The following is a 22,832-nucleotide window of genomic DNA, read 5'->3' as shown; positions in this document are numbered from 1 at the left end:
CTAAATTACTAGCCCCGGCCCGACAGATGTCATAATACCAGTTTCGGCCATGGGAGGCGGTATGCGGGCAACACCAGCCAGGGCGTATTTGAACCTTATGTCAATCGTGTTGAAAGTACACCCCACAACTACAGTTCAGTTCAGGGAAGATAGCGGAAGAATGGCTGAAGCCCTTGGCAAGAGACCCTTACCACAACCACCCGCTGCAGGGAAAAAAACGCGCTCGGAATAACAAATAAAATCGGATAAAAAAAAGGAGCAGAACCAGAGTTAACATTGTCACTGCTTTCCATCGTTGGAGACAACTAATGGAAATGAAAGAAAGGAGGTTTGACTCCGAACTTGCAACATTTCTTTGGATTGGTAAGTAAGATGCTGTTAGTATTTCGCTAGAAGTTTGTTTTATATGTTTGTTTAGTTTTTTCGGGAAGTTATAAGATAGAAATGTATCGAAGGCTGCTCGATATAAGTTCTAAAGTTAGCGATGGCTACATTGAAAGGTGTAATGAGAACTACGTGAGCTATATTATGTTTACTAAATTGCTTTCCTGAGGTAAATCTGTTATGTTATTGACCTCTGCACGCTGATTAAAAGAATGATTGGTCGATATTATGTATGAAGAATACATTTTGGTAAGTTGTAGCATACTGTATCTTTCAACAGTGTTCGTGTGTTTTTACTATTAGCTAGTAGAGATGATCGGTTCACGTGCGCTAGGGATCTGTCGTGTAACGTTAACATTTACAAGCGCCAAAACGGTATTTTTTTGTTTGAATTGCGTAATAACATTGACAGAATTGGTGACGGTGAATTCGTGAAAGTTGGCAGCTCTGAATGGCGCTAGCTTGGTCAACAGCAGCGAATGCTGTCTGTTAAATGAATGTAATTCAAACTAACAATAAAAATGTAATATAAAAATGCCGTTTCTCGTTTGTTACTCTAGAGTAGATCAATTCACTTTCTGGAGGTATACTGCCCCCATCTGGTATGGAATGTGGAGTATGAATTGATTTTTTTTGTGGATATTACAGAAGGCACCTTTAAAACATTAGCATACTTTTGAACGGACGACAGTTCTATACGAGCCGCGATGCTAGCGGGATAATCCACTTGTTAAGCAGGGTCAAATTACACTTAGAAAGATCGCTAAACATCAACTACATCACAAATATGGTCTAACTTAGCGCAGTTAGGGTACAGTGTGACAATCTGTGTTATAAACAATATACATAGAAGGAAAACTTACTTCGTCACAAACTTTATTTTTCACATAAACACTGCACATGAATGTGTGCACGCGATATGATCGCTCAACTCGTCTCGAATAACTTAGTGAATAGGCAATTACACGGAGTGCGTACGTGCAGAGAACGCTGCACTGCTTTATTTGCGTACAACACAACTTAAAACGCCACACATTTTAATACTTAAAGGGAGAGAATTCACAACACTTCAAATATTTATGGGGGGTATTTATTTGTGCAAATAAATACACTTTTAAAAAATAACCTGAATTTTAACTTTAAGTATATTTTTCTAAATATATTTTTAGAAAATAGACTAAAGTACAGTTATTTTAAAGTGTGTTAAAAGCTGTATTGTGAAAATAGGTAAAAGCATGATGCTAATATACTTTTAATATATTTAAAGATAGTACAATTTTTGTTAGTATATTTGCAATGTAGTCTACTATTGAAAAAGGGAATACATTTCAAATACATTTTTTCACTAGGGTTGGCTATACGTTTTCAAACAGCTAATAATGTGTTGCTAATGTTTCGAAAAAACCATGTTGCCGTTCGCAATCTCAGAGTCAGACATCAGCATCCTTAGAAATAATGATAGGAAAAGCCAAGTTTGTGATAATAGGAAAGAGGGGTGACTTCAAAACGTTTTTAAGAAGAAAATACTCAGCAAAGGTGTTGATTGAAGAATTTGCACATGGTTTGTCTTAAAGCATATTAAAAACATACATAGACATAAATAATATTAAAAACTTGATTTTCAACACAGGGGTCTTTAAAAATACCAAAATAAACAGTTAAATGTAATCTTTTGCCAATCTTAAAAACTAATATCCGTTTTTCATACTTTACAGTACATACAGTAATTGTGCGACACCTAAATTCACTTGTGGAATTTAAGATGAATGATATTCATTCTTAGGCTTTTCTGTTTATAGACAAAATATTATAGAATTTTAATATGAGCCTTTTTTGGCTATTGTTCATAACATGAAATATCACCCAGACTTTACATACTTTATCCCTACCATATTCAGTAGTAACAAGTAGCCGGTCAACATTGCAAAATATTTAAATGCTAATCACTAATTATTTATTCTGCATGAAGTTAATCTGTGCTGACATAAAAATGAAAGTTTCACACATATTTGGCTTGCATACAAGCAAAGAATTAGTCAGCTTGTTTTAACTCACTGAAGAAAATGAATGCTCCTAAATATAAACTTGCATGTACATCTGCAGACACACACTTTTTTTTCCTGTGGAAGGATCTAAGAAAAACACAACCGCCACTGGTGGCTGGATTGGGCTTAAACATGTCTCCCTTGGTTCTCTTTTATGACTCTCCAAGGACTCATCTAGACCACCTCCCTTCTTTCCCCCATCCTCTCTTTCTTTCCTGCCACGTTTTTCTGTAACCTTCAAGATAAATGTCACATGCAGAAAAGCCAACCCAGAAAAAAACTTTAGCACATGGCTAGACGCATGCCTATAAATTGCCATAAAATGGGGAAGCATATACTTTGCATGCAAACGGCTGTAGGTGTTGGCGACCTCCAGGGGTCTTTTTTCCCCCCATTTCCCTTCACAGGGGACTGGGCTCCAGGCACCAGAAAGCAGAGCACTGGCCACGCTGCAGGAATGATCTCACTTCAAAGGTGACCATAAATCAAACAGTTGTGCCCCCGCCATCCGCTCCACCATCCCCCAAAATCACTTCTGTCATTCTCAAAACGAGGGGGCTGGTAAAGAGGCATTACCTCATAGACTATGGGTTCAGGCTTCTGCACTCATTGGCTGCCTGTAAGGGCCGTGACCGTCATTTAATTTGCTGGTTCCTCGAACTACTCAATTCAGTTACAATAAAACTAATGCTAGAATGTGATATATATATGTAGCTGTGTCCATTCATTGGCATCCTTGGTCTGAATTTCAGATGTACCGAAATCAGGTCAAGGGACAAAATAATGTCGCCGAGTCCCAAGGTGGGTAAGGCATTAGTGGGTGACCTCTGTTGCTCTCTTCAGCAGTGCCCATGGTGCCTCTGGTTAGTTGCTGGATCAACGGTAGGTTAACTTGGCAAACGTTAAATAGTCACACCATAGTATTGATTTCATGTACTTTGTACGATGCATTAGCTAGTCCTTAACTTTAGATTAACTAGGGCTAAAATTAGCACGATAATTAGCATAGCATACTTTAAAATGCCAATTCACCGATAACCACACAGATATTCTATTGTGTGGCATCAATTTCTGCTGAGTTGTCATGTCATAAGGATGTTTTAGGCCATAAAGTAAGTACTGTAATACTCTACATTGATTTCTTATGCGATTTTAAGTCTGAGGGGGCAAGTTGGAAAAAAAAAATACTTTGACTGTGCAGAGGATAAGAGGGGCAATTCATCATGGTCTTATCTCACTGTGTCACGTGGGACTCTCTTTATCATGCATCCATGCAAAAACACCATTTGTCTTCAGTGCCTTGTTCGTTGCAAGTGATAAAATGTTGTTTCTTGAGTGGAAAAAAAACGTATGCATGGATAGTAGGGTGAATGCAGATAAGACGGTATAATTATGCAGATATCAAATCAAAAGGCCTCATCTAAGTGTCTATCAAAATTGGGCACCTCCCTCTCGAACCTCTCTTACAATACGCCGCTTTCTGCCATGATGTTTCCAACCTCATTAAACCCCACAACCCTTTATAATCTCCATCTGTTCCACTTACTAAAACAAACCTGGTTGATTTACTTGACAAAAACTCAGTTCCACTGTGCAGTTGTGCATTTTTTAGTCCAAGTCGAGCAACTCACCACAGATAAATGAATATGCAGACAGCCAAACAGACCCTAAGCCAGACGTAAAGACATCGGTCTTAGGTGGCGAGTGGCGCCAGGTTCTGCACATGGCTTTCTGAAAATCTCATCATAGATCATCCAAATATATAGATTTTGTCATGACAGCTGCGTATTAATAGGAAAGACTGCAGTTTTTTGGGCTGAGCTAGCAGCCTAGTTCAAAGTCAAGGCATCTTGTTTGAATAGGATTGATTTATTCCTTCACATAGAGCATAATGTACAGTGTTAAATATCAGTACACATTCCCAATCTTCTCAGTTTATTTTTTCTTTCTCTTTTCATAATCATAAACAATATAAAATTATGAAAAAAGGCTTTTAAGATTAACATTCAGCAGTTGGATATTTTCAGAGTGAGGCAATGGCTTTTAGTGTCAGCACTCCTGCACTTAAGTTTAGGCAATCTGGCTCTTGTTTTGTGTAATTATGCATTTCATCCATTTTCCTGCACTGGTTCGCTATCCCTCTGTCTCTTGTATATAAAAGAACGGCAACTTCATGCCATGGGGAGAAACACAATGTTATTGTTTCCACTGAAGAACCCCTCATTCCAATTCAGTCAATTTAATTCCTCTCTAACTCCTGCTATGACCTACTATTTGGGAAAATTCATAATACAGGACAGCTTTAACTTCTTTTCTTGAGCGACATTATTAGCCATTTCATAAAGTTTATGTGGTTTACTGTATGACTTGAATGTTTTGGAAAAATGCCAATAGGCCCTAGACAAGAGATGCAGAACTATTTAAATATGTTCCTACATTCTCTTAAAAATGTTCCGAAGCTATAAGGGAACATCTTTAATGCAATCAGTATGACAGGATGTGACATAATGCAATAAAACTGGATGGTTCCCATTATAATCAACCTAGCTGTCAACACCACAAGAGTCAAAACGTTGCACACATGCAGTGTAGACAGTGCTATAGATTATAATGGGAGCGATCAAGTTTTTACACCATTGGAACCTCTGTCAAAATATGACAATGGTTGAGAAGTGTGTTTAAAATGTAATTCATGGTTTGGTAGACTTTGTGTGCTAAACGTCAAGGGAAAACAATCATCGAAGCATTCAAAGCGGCTCTGTGTTTGTATCCTCAAGGTTTTGCTCAAGGCAGCCTTGTCAACAAGTGTCTTTGCTTTCCCACTCCTCTGCTCTTATCCAGGCCCTCTGCACTAAATCATCTTCATCTTTCTATCCACTATAGCCGACATCCTTTTATAGACCCGACATCCTTTTATAGACACAACACAGACACTTTCTCCCATTTATGGGCTTCTGTGAAGTGCCGAGCTATGGTCAGCAAAAGACTTTTGAGGTGTTCCCTCAAAGAAGGTGACAGCCACCTCCGCTCTCCCTACTGCTCCGTGGAACATTGCAAAACAATAAATCTCCTCAAAACCTCAAGGGTTGTCATGCTACCAAAACTGGTGGCTACCAATACCAATTTCATAATTCTCTATACCAATTTCGATACCACAGCAGAAATACATGTATGTAAGGGGCTGTTGAATACTTGATTCCGTTTGGTTAACTAACATTTATATGTGCAAATATTGTTTTGGAGTAGTCCTACCAACGCAGCGCGTCATTGCCAATGTAGATATTTCGGAAAATGAAAGAAAGCCTAGGGACCCACAAATCAGATCTGAACAGTAATGAGTCAATCATTTAGATTAGATTCCAATCGGATACACAAATAGTTGTATTTGGACTGACAGTGTAAATGTAGCCTTTGTCCAGCATGTTCTCTAAAGGCAAACTGAATGTGTTTACATTCATACCTAGAAGTGCATTTGACCATTCACACAAGCATTTACATTGCACTACCAGATTTTTTCAAGATGCAAGTACCTTGCAGCTGTTTACTTTAGAGGGAAACACTCTTGCACAGCTGTGTCCCACAAACATCTGTATAAATCGGCGTGTAAGGAGACTAAAAATCTCAGAAGCGATCCCAGTGAGCATTGGTTTTTTATGCATTCCACCGCAGTGTGCTCTGTAGGTCAGCTAGGGTGAGCCGGTTCATGGTGTTCCATAAAAGATTATGACAGCTTGTATGCTTTCAAAGTCAAGGTTTGTATAGAAGCCCAAAAGCAACTGAAATTAGTAATTCATCCCCACATACAAACACAAAACAGATGCACAAACACAGAATGGAAACACTTGAGTCAGATTTTCTCTCATCAGAAATGATGTCACAGCCATTTGCTCTCATCTCTTACAGATGTGGAGGCTAATTAAGCATTGGGAAGTGATCAGCACTTACAATTCTGACTTGGCACCCTATAATGTGCTTAAATGTGTCTGCTTACACATGTGGATTTGAGCATGTGTGCGCATGGGGAGATTCCGAGCTTTATTAAGATAAGCCCTGTACAAAAACAGGAACTGCGGTGGGATATTGCACGTGTAAGATGTAAGGATTGTGATTAATACTTTTAAATGGCTTCTTGGATAATGAATGGCCCCTCTTGATGATTTCAGGCCCAGTAAAAAGCTAAACAGCTGGGCCGCTGACTCTGATTAGCAACCAGTGGTTTCAAATCTAAATATTTGTTTTAATTTTTTCCTACACTAGCATATGCTTCCATGCTGTTACCAGTGAAGATCCAGCATAGCTTTTACTGGATCACATTGACCCTACTTGACAAATTACAGCTCAAGTGCTGTTTGTAACTGAGCATGTGTGAGAGACATGGTGAAAGCATTTTACAGTGCTATGTGTAGCAATTATTTTCCTTGTTTAATGGAACATACACTAGTATAAATCATGTCAAATTGAAAAAGCAATTTATACTTTTTGTGCTTGAAGCAGACATCTAAATACATAACACTATACCTTCTTTAACTTTTAATATAAAGTATTTGTGTTGTACACTTTTTTACTGCAGCTCTCTCTGTAATTTTCTTGTTTTCTTCTTCTAGAATTTAAAAAATATATATATATATTTCAAACTGATGTCACTGATAATGGTTCTCCGTGCAGAGTGCAAAGTCCTTACTAATTTCATCAAGATGGAAAGGTGGCACAACTGACGGAACATTAAAAAAAAAGTTTCATTTATCAGCAAGAATGAATCAAGTCAAAATAATCAGCCTGCAGGACAGATGTTTGAACCTTAAGTTTTTAAAGATATCCTGTGTTTTTATTATTTTTCTTTTTTTGATGAAATTTTGGTTAATTATTTTGTTTTTATTTTTGTGTTTATTGAAAAAAATATATACACATTTTTAAAAATTTAAAAAAATGAAGAAAAAAATGTATGAATACATTGTGATTTCTATAGCAGTGCACCATGGCTTTGGTTTTCCACCATCCCTCAACTACAGGTTTTATTTGTAATGGATACAGATTTTACAGGAAACTCTCTGCAGTTATTTCACCCTCATTCTGATAGTATGTTACAGAAGGTTTGACAGTCATAGCTTTGAGAATGCCAACCAGACACGTTTTATGTGACTGTTACAAGTACAGACCAGTGTTTACATTCCAGTGTGGGTATTCATTGTCAGGTTGAATGCATCTCTCTGACAGATTTGGGCAAATTTCCACTTGGGAGTTGGTGATATGTGTACGAGAAGAGGGGTGAAAACCCAACCCTGTGACGGGACAGCTTATAGTGCCTCTCAGCCCGCACCTCTAAGGTGACTGGATTCCTAGATCTGTACGGCGATTAGGTGCATCAAAGGTGACTCAGGGACTGTGTCTGGGTGACAAAAGAGTGTGGATGGATAGATTGCACAGTAACATCTGCTAGTTGGGATACAGTTGGCGTAACAGACACAATAATCATGGTCTATTAGAAAAACTGTAATTGCTTAATCCATGTAACCAACAGATGTTTAGTGACGCAAGCCATGAATCCAGACACATGCCATGTGACATTGATTTAGCAAGTTTTGAATGACTGGTATGGATGGGAATTATAAGGACTTCCAGATTCCAGTACTGGTTCCATTAATGATTCTTTTAAAACATACTTTTCAAATGATGAGATAATGTAGGTAATAAATGTAAAACAATTATTAAAAATTATGTTTACAATTGTGCAGTCTTTTTTTTAGAAGTGAATTATAATAGAATTTAACAATTGGAATTAAATGATGTTTCATTAAACAAAGTTCGGGAGGAGCACGTTCAAATAATCAATCCAATCAACAGCCAGTAATACAGGGGGAGTATATGCATACTATTTATTCTATCCAACTTATTTGTAAGTGTGAACTCGTGAAATGGAAGCTTTAGCATAAGTTCTGCCGGGAAGACTCAATTGCTACCTCACTTATTACCTTCTCATCTATCCAATCGTGTTCTAATACTCGTGGTATAAAAGACCTGTACTTACACATGTCTGAGTTTCCAGATGCTGACACTTCCATTCACCTCCATCCTCCCCACCAAGACGGTTCCTTCCCCTCCATCCTCCCCACCACCACCAGGATGGTCCCTTCCTATACCTCACAGGGGGTCGGCTGCGCCCCTGCCTTCGTCTTCAGGCAGGAAATGCAGAGTCTGGACCCTTGGATTGCGAGCTATGGACGGGGCCTACACCAAATAACTTTATATTGCTTGCTGGGCTGTCAATAAATGTATACAGTATTAAATGTATACAGTATTTATTCTCCCGAGTCTTTCTGGTAGAACTATATTAAATCAAGCATAGCGTCAGTTCTGGCAGGTCACGTTAGTCAAGCTCGCATCAGCTGACTCTCAGCTGATCCATGTCTACCTATAAGAATACGACGCCTATCACTGTATACATATATAAGCTCCGTCAGTATTATCAGCAACTATTGCATTTCTCAGGAGCTAATAACCCTCCTACTCTATCCCCAGCTCCACCTCTGTCAGGATTTGGCATTCTGATTCCCCTCGAATTATGTTGTACTTTAAAACCTTGAATCAATGATATCTGCATACATTCATGTTGGTTCTGTTCTGTTTACCCTACATACCACCAATCCAAACTGTATGTTAATTGTCAATCGTATTTGACGAGAGTGGTCCTGACAGAAATAGCAATACTAAGATAAAAATGTGGCAACATACTTCAGTCATTACTTTTATGAAACACTTCACATTGTTGGTTACTGCACTGATTTAAGTCTCTCAAGCCTTAAAGGAATAGTTCACCCAAAAAAGAAAATTTGCTGTTATTTTAACAGGCCATCCTCAGGCTTTCCTCAGGCTTCCTCAGGCCATCCAAGATGTAGGTGCAGGGGCGCCGCTAAGTGGGGGAAAGTTAGGACGATTCTAAGGGCCCACACACTTTTGGGACCCCCAGAGATCGATTTTATCAATGGAATGGGTGCAGTAGGGGGCCCAACCTCATATTCTTTCATAGGGCCCAAAATTTCTAGCGGCGCCCCTGTGTAGGTGACTTTCTTTCTTCAACAGAACACTAAAGATGATTTTAGCTGAACCTATAGTCCTTGGTGATTCATAAAATGCAAGTCAATGGTTGCCATCACTTAGAGAGTCCAAAAAATTAAAACAGGTAACACAAAATGAATACCCGTGACTCCAGACCTATAAGGTCCCATGAAGCGGAACGATCAGTCTGTGCAAGATACTGAACTTTATTTACATCAGTATTACCAGGCAAACAAGAGTCTGAAATTAAAGCCTCAAAAAGAAAGTCACCTACATTTTAGATTGAGGGCAAGTAAATTAAAAGCTCATTTTCATTATTTTCCAAAGTATTCCTTTAAGTAACACAGTGGGTAAACTGTTTGTATATAATTTGCTAGATCCATTCGTCGGGAATCAGACTAGACTAGTTGCATATATATGGTTTTGATTCACTAAAACAAAGCTGCTCAGCACAATCAGTGTTGTCTGGTTTCCGTACAAATTAAACTGTATGTTCTGCACTATTGATTTATTAATGGTATTGCTGCACCACTGACTAGTGCAAGAAACGTGTTCCATCCACCTTTGCGGAAGAAAGCATTTTATGCTAGCAAGAACCCTTATCTTAATGGGCTCAACTGGTCAAATCTTGACCCCTTGGTGCTTACGGTGACACAGAGCAGCATATTGGAGCAAACCATGAGTGTTGTAGAGAAATAACCGGAAGAAAGACAGGGTTTAAAACAAGTGCCTCAGAGACACTTAGTGTCTATGAAGGACAATAAGGCTTGTGAGAGGAAGAGAGGGGAAAGGTAAATAAACAGTACAAGCGAGCCGATAGCACACCGAGCAGCGGGTCGCATCTCTTGGGGCCCAGGCTGTGAGGATCTGATTTCATCCATTCATTCTCCCCAGTCTGGGAGGAAACCACCATCTCACTGGATCACAGATGCACCTGGAGTCCCCCGCAGGAAACCAGCAGTGACTTCCTTTGATTCAAAGTTACCCCACCCCCCAAACAACCAGGCATATGTCCCCCATGAGCTGTTTGATCTGAAATGTGGCACATGTGGCAGTAGAACACAAAAAGTCTGAATCCTGAGATAATAATTGAGATTTTCACACAGCGAGTTTGTGATATATATGGGATGGTCCTAGAGTCAACACACTAACTCATGATGATGTAAAGAACACAGTAAATGCAGTGTACTGGCACGTGTTACTCTTTCAAGACATTTGAATTCACATTGCATCCTCTGGCACTCTTATTAGAGACTAAAGGGTTCATTGTCTCTGGCTTTGAGTTATCTTGCACATTTGGTTACAGAGCTGCTTTATTGACAAACAGATGTTCAAGTCCAATGGATTTGCATGTGGATGGTCTGATACATGTTTATGGCTTGGACAACACTTGGTTTCTTTTGTATGCTGTTAACTCTTGTGAATGGACAACTACATTCAGTGTTTGTAGTGATCAAGCAAGTGGTAGGCTTTGAATAGCATAATATACCACACTACTCTTTCTAAGGCTGCTGTATATAGTAGCCTATGTATATTGAGCATAGTATGACATTTTTTTTTGTATACTACAATTGCCAAGTAAGCGGTATTCAATGGAGCTTACTGTATGGAATACTGCATCCCAAAATGCATTGCACTCAGTCCTATCCATGATGAACAACAGCCCATGCATAAGGCAGTGTTTCCAAAGAATGTGGCCATGATCAAGACTGCAGTCACATCAGTGAAAAAAAAACAACAAATGCATTTTCAATCTCCTTCAGTTTCGGACGGGTCTGAATATTCCAGACACCAAGAAATCAACATCACATTTTATGGACTTTTTGGACTTTGTGGACCTTACATACTACCAAAGGGTGCAGGGATTTCAGAACCACAAGAAAAAAAAAGACTCATCATAAAAATAACAAGACAGTTGGCACAGCAGGACACTTCAGAAACCACGGTTCTTATAAGAGGAAGCCCTGTTGTGGTTAGAACAGATGAAATAATGCCCAAATTAAGAATTTTGATTTATTTGATGGACATGATGAATTATTCACAAGCCACTTTTGATGAAGCAGTTTTTCCATGTATAGAATATGGTGAACAGGGAGAAGTTGCAGTAAATAATGTGTTTGTGTGTGTGTGTGTGTGTGTGTGTGTGTGTGTGTGTGTGTGTGTGTGTGTGTGTGTGTGTGTGTGTGTGTGTGTGTGTGTGTGTGTGTGTGTGTGTGTGTGTGTGTGTGTGTGTGTAAAGACGTCTCTAACACTCACCAATTTAATTAAAAATAAAGTAACAGGCCCAATGTTGGTAAAAGCGATACAATCTGTTATTATAATTAAAAACAACAGTATTAATATATTGTTTAATGTATTTTATTCCTAATGGTACAGCTGAATGTTAAACACCCATTACTCCAGTCTTCAGATATCAATCTAATATGCTGATTTGGATTTTGAAAACAAAATTTTGTGATGTCGTGATGTTTAATATTTTTGTGTAAACCATGATCCACTTTTTTCAGGATTCTTTGATGAATAGAAAGGTCAAAAGAACAGCATTTATTTATTTATTTTGTAACAACACAAGCATCTTTAGTGTTGTTTTGATCAATTAATGAGTCCTTGCTGAATAAAATTATTAATGAAATAAAAGATTAAATAACAAATTTCTTTAAAAATTTTAATCTTTCTATTTCTGAAACTTTTAAAAGACATTAAAATATTTAAAAAATGATTACATAATAAGCTTGTGACATGTTAATGAAAGGGATGGAACTTAAGTTTCAAAGGGATGATTTTGTTCCTCCACAAGCGCCTCTGAGCTCCCCCTCTAGTAATAATGAATGGGAATGGAATGGCAGAGGGTTGGTGGCAGACACTTTGGGAATCTGGCTCTGAGGTAAGCAGATTCAAAGGCTTCTTAATGCACCAAAAGGCACAGTGATGCACCTCAAAGATCTCTACTCAGATTTTTTCTCACGCAAACACAAACATGCATGTCAGCACATGCCATGCTGCACTTTAAGTGTGTCCACCTCTTTAAGAAACACTTTAAAAGTTAAAAACTCAATGACCTGCAAGGTCTACTACAGGATGCCAGTCACAGCAGTAGGGCTTGAAAATAGAAAAGAAAGAGGAAATGAGTAGAGAACCCAGATTTGTTCTTCCTGTAAATTTTCCTGACCTATTCAGTGCAGTTTTTGCCCTGTTGTCTGTCTTGTCAAGACCTTTCCAGAGTCAGAAAGCATTGCTTAAACGAAAAATCTCTGCCAAAGGAGTTTAGTCATCAGCCGATCTGATATATCAAGAGAGGACCCACCCATTGATAGATAAAATATTTCCACTCACCTATTTTCAATTACTCAAGGTGTGTCTTTATGAATCACATAATTTACTGATATGTGTAACCCATTTCCTGTTTTATGTTTAACTCAAGGGTACTTTCTATAAACACTGCACAGATAATGAAATACTATAAATATTATCAATCTCAATGGGTGTATTATTACCTCACAGGGCAAAACAAGTGAGCTGTAACTTGCAACAGGGACCTTACGAGCGGTTACTCAGACTGTTCACTACACATTGGAATGCAACATGTTCTGGGATGAGGTGTGCGGAAAGATGAACAATCAAGTTCCAACCTGGATCTGCTTTTGACAAAACTCAGCAATATGTCAGGCCCCCCCACGGCATGCATGCCTGTTTTTCTAATGGTTATCCGCAGAGGCTGTCAGAAATCTTAACAAATAACTGTCATGTTGTGACATGTGGCCCAGATTCCTCTGAGAATGACAAGTGTGTAGACTAGAGTACAAAAAGGTTACCACGGGCATGTCATTAAACTCTGACTTTAGGGAGAGTTAAAGATGACATTGAAAGGGCTTGCATTTAATAAATCAGTCTATTTTCTCTCACTCATGAATGGTCTTTTTGGTACTGCCTTTTGTATTTTACACTACAGCTCAAAATAAGTAGGTTTCAACAGGTAAAAGTTAGTCAAAACAATAAGATTGTAATTTAACTGAGGTAGAGCAATATACACTTCTTCATGATACTCTAGCATAACCTGGATGAATGAAAACATTAATAGGCGAACAATTCATCGATTTTTACCCGCTGGGTTTGAATGTAAAAAGGGGTTGATAATCATTAGCTCTGTCACGTGAGTTTCTAATTTCAAATGACAGTAAAGAAAGAAAAGAAAAAGTGCGCTTACCCTGTCAAAACTCTTTCAGTACTCTGTCTGTCCGTGTTGAGTTCTTCGCAGGGGTCAGTTTGGTTGGCTTGTTTAATAGATCTGTTATCCTGTTGCTCCTCACGGGTGTGCAGAAGTGCCCAGCTCTCTCTTCAAAGCACCGAATGAGAGAGAATGCTCGCGCTCAACTCTTCCATGCGCTACTATAGAGGAAGTTGAGTGAGTCACAAGCTCCCGCCCCAGTCGATGAAAACGGTCTTCCTTCTTTCCTGAAGGAACTTCCATTAAATTATCTTTAAATTGATGCAGTTTGAATTGTTATCTGTCTGGCTTGTTGTTTGCCGGTACTAGCTTAGGACGCAAGACAGTCTGCAATAATGGAAGCTGTAGCACATACTTAGCCTACCCACATCTGAGGAGGATGAATCATCATGACAACAACTTTTCTTCAGCCGTATTGGGGATGGAGCATATTTTAGACCAGGTTAATTGAACAGAGCTGAAATTATTTGTTTTGTTAAAACCAGACTAACCATTAGAATAAAGAACAGGTATGTTTTTCAAAAGGTTAAAAAAAAGGATCTCTTCCTGGCTAGATTGAGTGCTATAGGCCTAGTTTTCATATTCAATGGGCAAATCTTCAACGTTTAGCTTTACGTCAAGGGGTTGATTTTTAACTTATTTTTGTATAATGATCACATTGAAACTGCCTTGAAAACTTACATCGATGGAAACTTTTCAACTGTCTTGGAAAGTTCATCATTTATTTTCTACTTTTCAAATGCCTAGATTTTATTTTCACCATATGACCAAATTGACAATCTTTGATAAAAAGAGAATTATGACATGTTTAAAACAGTAATTATTTATTATAACCTATATGATATTCGTATGTGAAAATGATTTATAGCATTTATATAGGCTATGATGTGATTAGTGTGGTGGAAAAAATATGAAACAAGCTATAGGAATAACTCCTTTATTCCAAATATATTTAAAGTATCTCTTTCACAGAATGCTGTTTCTGGAAATGTTAATGATTTTTAGAAATAACGACCATAAAAAAACTGATGCATGTAGGCTACTCTAAGTCCACTGGAGTGGGCCACCTCTTGTGCAAAATAATTGAAAACACTTGTGTCACACTCCACAGTAATGGATAAACAAATTATTGCTACATGATATTTACAAGAGTTTGCTATGGAAATATTGCCTTTGTCCTTGTAATAATTCAGGCAACCGCAGAAAACACTGCAGTTGTTGTAAACGAAATTATGAAATTTGTGTTTAGCCATATCAGTGATTATATTACTGAAACCCAAAATTAGTTATCTTGAGTTGACTTATTTGCTAACAATAAATAGACTCATCGATTGCCTCAGAAAGGTGTTTAGTTATCCTCTTGTATAATCTTACCAAAGAGTTCATGTGTAATTGAAATTCATTAAATTACACCAGTGGCAAGAAATTATTCTCTTAAACACATTACAATGTCTGATCCTCTGCGTCAGAACTATAACGTCATTGAGGTTTTGTTGCAACTCTTTAATGGTTGAAAAGAAATTTTTATCAAATTACACCAAATTAAATCAAGTGTAAATTGTGAAATGCCTCCATTATTAAAAAAAAGTCCTCTCATCCCTGAAAAAAGGAGCGAATTGCGTCCTTGTCTTTTGTTTTCTCTCATTTGTTTAGGACCTTCAAATCTTTTATATTTACATTTTGTTCTGCCAGCTCAACTGGATATTGTAAATAGTTGGATGACTGTTAATTGTCCCATTTCCACACTTTACAGGGTTTTGTGGTCGAATTTTGAGAGTGAGAACCCAACATTCAAGAAAACCCTCTTCCTGGAAGGATCTAGTATTCAGACGAGTTGTTAACATCCTTGGTAAAACCTGAAATTATAAGTTTTAAATCTCTTAAATGGTTTCTTATGTTTCAAGGAATACTCCTCCAAAACATTTCCCGCTGTCACAGAACATGGAGTAGGCTAAAACATAAATACAATTTCCCACAATCCAGACTACCCACTATATACAACTGGAAACAAGCAAAAAAACAACTATTAATTGAACATGACCTGAAAATTTAGATGAAATCTGAGTTATGAACTACAATAATGTAATTCACATGAGAACTCCTCTTAATTTATATTAGTGTAATCTCACCATCTGTGTATAGAAACCTTACATTGGTTAGGAGAGACATTCCAAGGTCTTGAGCTCAGCTACTGGCCAGTAACCTTATGTCATTTGTGTGATTTTTAAAGGCCTACATTAAAAACCAAACAGTAATATATCTGTCAAGCAAGGCCATTCCAGAAACTCAGAGCTATCATAAACCTATAACCCCTCGTCCTGCCCATTTGACATTCTGTCCTCTCTTAAACACAGGTTTGAATACAAGTTGTTCCCTAAAGATTGTTGTTTTTGTTGAGAAACAAATAGGCCTATATTCCAATTAAAATGCACAGGGAAATGCTTTAAATGTCATGTTTTTGTTTTACATGCTATACTGTGGTTCAGTTTCTGTAGGAAAAGTCTGTTGGGTCACTTGGTTTTATATGTCTTGCATAAAGAAGTTGAAAGCCCACAAACCCTGGGTCAATCAAGGCTGTGACATCATATGGAAAAAGTAACCACATGAAGGGTTTCATGTTATGCGCATCTCACACACATTCGATTTGTTTTCAATCATGAAAGAGGAAATAAAGGACAAAACGTCATATGAGGTAATACATAGAATGTGTTTGTAGTTCTAAAAATTGGATGACTTCAGTGTTCCATGAGTTTCTTCATAATGACACTTGTGCATTTCAGTTTATAAGTTCCTCTGTACCTGTACAGTGCCTTATGAGTTAAGCTACTTCTACTACTACTACAAAAAAAAAAAAAAACACACACACACACACGCACACACACACACACACACACACACACACATACAGTGGGAAAGGAATCACAGCACCAGAACATGATGTTCTGTATTTCTGAGTAATGCGCAGTGTTTTGGGGCCAGAGAAAAACCTGATTGTTATTTCAATTCTGCCCTTGCTTATGTCCGATGCCCCGCATTTTGACACACCAAATGGCAATTTTCTGCATTCCCCCTCATTCTCAGAAGACGAGCCAACGATAAATTGAACCTTATAGGAAGCGCACAGGTGTCGTCATTAAGACGTCTGCTCTGACATTTGTCACATGGTCGAAAGCTGTCTTTCTGGTTGAGATTCAAATTAGGTGCCTGTACTAGGGCACTCTTTAAAAACCCTGTTCGAAAACAGTAACCAAGTATTATTTGTTAGTGTTAACCAATCTCTTTGGCAGATAGAGGCTGCATTATCATGACCAAAGTGAGTTAAAGTGTCAACACACTGGCCAGGATATATAAACGAAGTGTCTCAGCACTTGTTATTGAGTTCTTCCATGCCGTGAGCCTGGCTATCTTCCTCATACAGAACAGTAGACAATTCCTGTGATTGATATCACTGATTAGATGGCCATATAAAGCTAATGTTGTGGTGTAGCCTGCACAGTGTCGAAGATCCTTGTGACTCTAAGCAAACTTGCAGTTTTTGGAGAAATAGTGAGGGATTTGATTTCAAAACATAAAATTTACTGGAGTCAAAACACCTTGACTACGAAATTTTCCATTTTTAAAGGTAGTTTTTGGATGAATCTGACTATGGCGTTACGCAATGCCTGGATTACACTGCCATCTGCCGTCGACAATTTAAGCAACATATATTTTACACTACTTTTTAAATTAAGGCATAAACTTAAATATCTATATTTTTGGTTCAGTTGAAGCGTTTACATGGTTAAATAATAGACTACAGAGGAATAGCCTAGCCTTCAAGATATTTTTTTCAAAATAACTTTTATAATCAAATATACGATTTATTAAAAATTTTTAATAACATACATTGTTCATATTCTATATATTATTTTACTTTTATGTATTATTATTTTTGTAGTTTTAAAAGAAATCTCCAAATATGAATAATATTCATATTCTTGATTAGGAACGATAAACTTGTTTTGCAGCGAATCTGCTTCCGATAAACACCATGCTAGCTAGCTGTGATCCATCGTATCCACGTGAGCGCAGAACTATTCGAGATTGTGCGGTGTATACAAATTTCTGTTTACTGGTTTCCCATTAAACAGAGTCGGATTTGTTTTCAGATTTTTTACAGCCATGTCTTCTTTTCGAAAAGCCTTGAAAACTAAACAACGAGACCACAAAGAGCGATCACAGGTAAGTTTAAACATAAATTACTGGTAACTCGCGTGCTGCCTTGCTAATTGTTGTATTGTAAAATGAGTCCCATTCTTGTTACAATGTATTATATTTCATCTAACAAATTCATTGCTAAAAGGATGTAGTTGTGGGTTAAGTTAATTCGGCAAAGAAGAGGTTTTCTAAGATCCGATGGCCGCTTTAGCGTTTGTCATTCCCTAGCAAGGAATGAGATGTAACGTTAGCCTTCCAGATCTCTTATTTGTTTATTAACTTGCATTTTCCCCTATCACAGCTCGGTTTCAGGAAACATTTGGGTCTGTTAGAGAAGAAGAAGGACTACAAACTTCGTGCAGAGTAAGAAATAACAAGATTTGTCATTTTATTGTAGGATGTTGCACGTTTTACACAATGAGTTTTATGTTTGTTGATTGAGTCTCTGATTGAGTCACAAGTAGCAATTTGTCATTCTTTAAAATAAATCAAAGTTATAGTTCATTATAGATAGTAGTAAATAGTACTTGGAACAGTGTAATAACACTGAGTTCTGTATAATATGACATCTCAGATGTAATGGCCTACATTTTATGGTGATTAGATCACTTTGCATAGATTATATTAACTAAGCTGATGTTCTTTTACCTTAGGTTTGTTTGTTATTAGAATATAGTTAATACTGCACATTATCATTTCAGTACAGTTTACAAACCTGTTATTTGTAATACAGTGACTACCACCGGAAACAGAAGACCATCCTGGCCTTGCGCAAGAAGGCCATGGATAAGAACCCTGATGAATTTAACTTTAAGATGATACACAACCAATTAAAGGTTTGTTGCCTCTTAGAAAGTCTTCATGGGCTTCTCTTCTTGCAGTTTCCAACTACAGTAGTCAACATTTTAAGTGGATCAAAAAAGTTCATTAAAGTTGCCCTAAGACAACAATGGGCATTGTTCAAAATTCATGTATAACTTTGATGAAAGGTTTTGATCCACTTCAAATGTTGACCACTTTAATATAACCCTGCTTGTTGGCTTCTGTTCATTCCGGTAAGGATGGAGTTCATATGATCAAACCAGAAGAATCAGTGATGACGGATGAGCAGAAGAAGATAATGAGGACCCAGGACATCAGATATGTGGAAATGAAGCGGGTGTCAGAGATGAAGGTATGGCTGATTCTTCTTATGTATCTGAGTAGTTGTTTTTTACATTTACATTTTACAAGTGTTTTTATTTTCCAGAAAATTGAAAGGATGAAGTCAGAGCTCCATTTTCTTGATGTCAACGAGGAAAAGAAAAATAAACATGTCTTTTATGTGGACTCAAAAAAAGAAGGTAATCTTGTATAACTGCACCTTTTGGAGGAAACCGAGATGGAGCAGGGATCCACCTGTTACATAGTAGGGATGCTAACCGATGACCGGTTGACCGTCTCAACGTTAACCGATCAAAGTTGTCGGTAGTCGGTTAAAAAAAAAAAGTGATCTCTAAATTAGGCTATTATAGACAGTGGACTAAACGCTACTACAGTTAGCCATCTTATTCGAAGATATTTTTGTGTGAAGTGAACAAATCCCTCACACTCAATTTTTCATAACTCGCCTGTTTGTACTTAATAAACCAATAAAAACATTTGGCGCGAGGTCACAGCGTTTGGGTTCGCGCGCTCACAAGGTTTGCGAAAAGTAAAGGCTACAGGCTAAAACACTGGAGGTTAGAGCCAGGGCAGACGACAGGATGAAGCGTGCAAAGAAACGTAAGGTTAGTGTGTGGGACCATTTCACCAAAAATAATGATACAGTAAGTTGCAACTTGTGTGATACAGTGCTTAAATACAGTAGTAATACTGTAGAAATACATTACATCTACATTTCAGTTGTAACAGATAAGGCGATGATGATCAATCATCTTTCTTTATTATTGTTAGTACTAACGTTACCTCAAACTAAGCGGAGTCTCTTCGGAGCTGTCATTTTCTTAAATGAGACGCTGCAATGTTTCAAATGAGCTTCTAACGCTAGACCAACGCCTTTATTTTCAACGCGATCACCTTGTACCCAAACCATTTCGAAACTAAGGAGCCATTTGTCCTCCGATTACATACAAGCTCCTCGGCCCCGCGTTTGCGGGACTCATGTTTCGCGCTCTAGGGGATTTTAAAAAAGTGACGTGAGTGGAAGCGCGGCGCCGGGGCAGTGTGTGTGTGTGTGTGTGTTTGTGTGTGTGAGCGGGAGGCAGAGAGAGATGCGACAGAGTTGCGAAATTGCAGGCGCGGCTCGAAATGGCTGTTTCAAATAGCGTGGCATATTTTTTAAACCAATCGGTTAACCGGTTTCAACCGGCTAATGAGGCTCGGTGGTCGGTCAAGAACATTTTTAGTTTTCGCCATCCCTATTACATAGTGTATTAAATTTAATGTTGTATTTTAAATGTGCCCTATATAATAACAAGTTCATAGTACCATATTACACGCATTATGATGATTACATTGCAAAGCCAGTAAAAAAAAATCATTATTAATGTAATGTACATTTTAATTTTACTTAACTTTAGCTGTAGTTGAAGTTAATATTGTATGATTGTGTGTTTGTTGAATGCGTATTTTCATAAAATAAAGTTTGACATCAAACAATAATCGCTGGATCGCCCTGTTGAAAAAGAGACATTTTCTTTTTATTATGAAATTCCCAAATCTGTTTTTGTTTCATGCCAGTGGAGGATTTTGACCTGGCCACACACCTAAACACGGTGCCTGCATTGGTGGACAGAGTGTATAACAGACCAACAATAGAGACCCTGACAAACAAGAGCATTCTGGGAGCAGTGGAGTCTAAGTCAATAAAAGTAATACATTCTCTGTATAGCATACTGTATACGTAACATAAGTGTTTTACTGTGTACAATGCACTGTTAAACAACTAACAACTTTATTTTTTATTAACGGATATTAACAAAGATTAAGTACTGTAACAAATGTTTTGTTCATTTTTAGTTAATACATTAACTAATGTTAATGAATGAGACCTCATTGTAAAGTGTTACCATAATAATATATAACTGTATAAATATCAATTAATATAAATAATTATGTAAATAGTACATTATATCATTGATTGATCATTTAATAATATAAATTAAAAGAATTTTTTTTTTCACATTTTCCTCTGAATTTATGGTCCTCTTTCTCATATTTGTCTTTTCTAACATGTTTATTCCCCTTTTCTCAGAAACTTGCCAAACAGAGGAAACAGCAGTATCTGAGGCTTTCAGAACGTATAGACAGAGAACAGGAGATGTTTGTCATTAGTCAAAAAATCCAGACGAGAAAAGATCTACAAGTGAGTGAATTCATCTACATTCCCCCTAACCTTTTCAACATGAGCACTTCAGTAATGATTAGGAAAATTCCTGTCCCATTTATGTTTACTAAGGCATAGATTCAACAATGATCTTGTATTTTTTAGATTTTTTTTTTAATCCTGTCTTAATAGTTGTTGGACATTCTTCATGAGTTTCTTTGTTTGCCTTATTGTATGTCATTATGGTTGTGCTTTTATCTCTGACAGGATAAGGTTAAGAAAGTGAAAGTGCGTAAGGAGACCAGCACTGCTCCTGCCATCTATAGATTTGAGACCAAGAGGAAAAGATGATGACTTCGGATCATCACACGAGGAATCAATCTCTGTCTTGTGGTTGTCAATCAGCTGTAATATCTATGAAGTGGACTGAATCTGTGAATTTGTCTTTCCCCTCTGTAACGTACCCAGAGAAAACATGCTGGGCATCTTGCACACTATAAGGCAAGGAGATTGTACATATTTATGGCAATTAATTTTTTGCTTTGAAATAAAGTTATGTCTTTAATGTTTTGTAGTTCTTTGGTTTTATCAGTAGATGGCACTAGCACATCTCATCTGATCTCATCAAATTTACAACCATGATACAAAATTAGCAACTTTCCTGCCACTTGGAGTTGGGATTACTTTTGAAAATGTAATACTGTCTTCACAATTCAGCCAACTCTTGAATTATATCTTAAACTATTGGATTATTTTTTTTTTTTTTAAATATCTCATTGTGAAATGTTATTCTCCAATACATGTTGGCCACAATTATTGGCCCTCTTTTATTCAATACTTTTTGCAACTTCCATTTGCCCTCTCCTATAATGCCTTATGTGGTTGGAGAACACCTCGCAAGAGATCAGAGACCATTCCTCCATACAGAATCTCTCCAAAACCCCTAAATTTCGATGTCCATGTTGGTTAGTTCACACCACTCATTTTCTAGGGTTCAGGTCAGGGGACTGGAATGGCCATGGCAGAAACCTTCATTTTGAGACAAACGACCCATTTTGTGTTTTAGATGTTTGTTTTGGATCATTGTCCTGATGTAAGATTCAACCACGGCCCACTAAAATATTTCTAGCAGAGGCCGCCAAGTTTTGATTTTTGGTCTGTTGGTGATAGAATCCATGATGCCATGTATCTGAACAAGATGACCTGCAAAAAATAGGCCCACAACATTAAAGATCCAGCAGTATATTTAATGCGGGCATGGGTTGCTTTTGTATACCTGGCTGCACCTAACCCATCTAGTATGTTTGCTACCCAAAAACTCTTTTCTGTTTTTCATATGACTATAGAACCCAGTCCCGTTTGAAGTCCCAATAGTGTCTGGCAACTGAAAATGCTGGAGTTTGTTTTTGGATGAGAGCAGAGGAATTTATACTCTTAAAGGAATACTCTTATGATTTCTTAAAGGAATAGTTCACTTCAAAATGAAAATTCTGTCATCATTTACCCACCCTCAAGTTGTTTCAAACCTGTATGAATTTCTCTCTTCTGCTGAACACAAAAGAAGATATTTTGAAGAATGTCGTTAACCAAATAGTTGATGTACCCCATTGACTTTCATAGT

At 37.5% G+C, this 22,832-nt stretch overlaps 2 protein-coding genes across 2 annotated transcripts in view; one reads left to right on the top strand and one right to left on the bottom strand.

Moving 5' to 3' along the window:
- The window catches only part of fhl3a (four and a half LIM domains 3a), a 54,268-nt gene extending 37,236 nt beyond the window's left edge, over positions 1–17,032 (bottom strand). The window contains exon 1 of the mRNA XM_077217158.1: positions 13,687–17,032. The gene's annotated coding sequence lies outside the window, so the exon portion shown is untranslated. The remainder of the gene's footprint in view (positions 1–13,686) is intronic.
- Positions 17,033–17,748: 716 nt separating this feature from the next.
- Positions 17,749–21,776, top strand: utp11 (UTP11 small subunit processome component). Its single transcript, XM_077216931.1, has 8 exons — positions 17,749–17,928; positions 18,206–18,267; positions 18,638–18,740; positions 18,965–19,078; positions 19,154–19,247; positions 20,626–20,756; positions 21,140–21,250; positions 21,479–21,776. The coding sequence occupies exons 1-8, from the start codon at positions 17,869–17,871 to the stop codon at positions 21,560–21,562; spliced, it is 759 nt and encodes a 252-aa protein (XP_077073046.1). The 5' UTR covers positions 17,749–17,868; the 3' UTR covers positions 21,563–21,776.
- Positions 21,777–22,832: the final 1,056 nt, after the last annotated feature.

The sequence above is a fragment of the Siphateles boraxobius genome, unplaced genomic scaffold (assembly GCF_051911475.1).
Source record: "Siphateles boraxobius isolate OS27281-9 unplaced genomic scaffold, OSU_SipBor_1 12, whole genome shotgun sequence".
Classification (NCBI taxonomy): Eukaryota; Metazoa; Chordata; class Actinopteri; order Cypriniformes; family Leuciscidae; genus Siphateles; species Siphateles boraxobius.
Note: the sequence above shows the minus strand (reverse complement) of the source record. Positions and strands in the feature narration are given on the sequence as shown.

Bases quoted from the DNA above. Each gene is read 5' to 3' on its own strand.
- utp11 (XM_077216931.1), top strand. From the start codon at position 17,869: ATGTCTTCTTTTCGAAAAGCCTTGAAAACTAAACAACGAGACCACAAA. The intron at 18,741-18,964 runs GTTTGTTGCCTC...CATTCCGGTAAG, and splicing joins TGATACACAACCAATTAAAG to GATGGAGTTCATATGATCAA. The intron at 19,248-20,625 runs GTAATCTTGTAT...GTTTCATGCCAG, and splicing joins TGTGGACTCAAAAAAAGAAG to TGGAGGATTTTGACCTGGCC.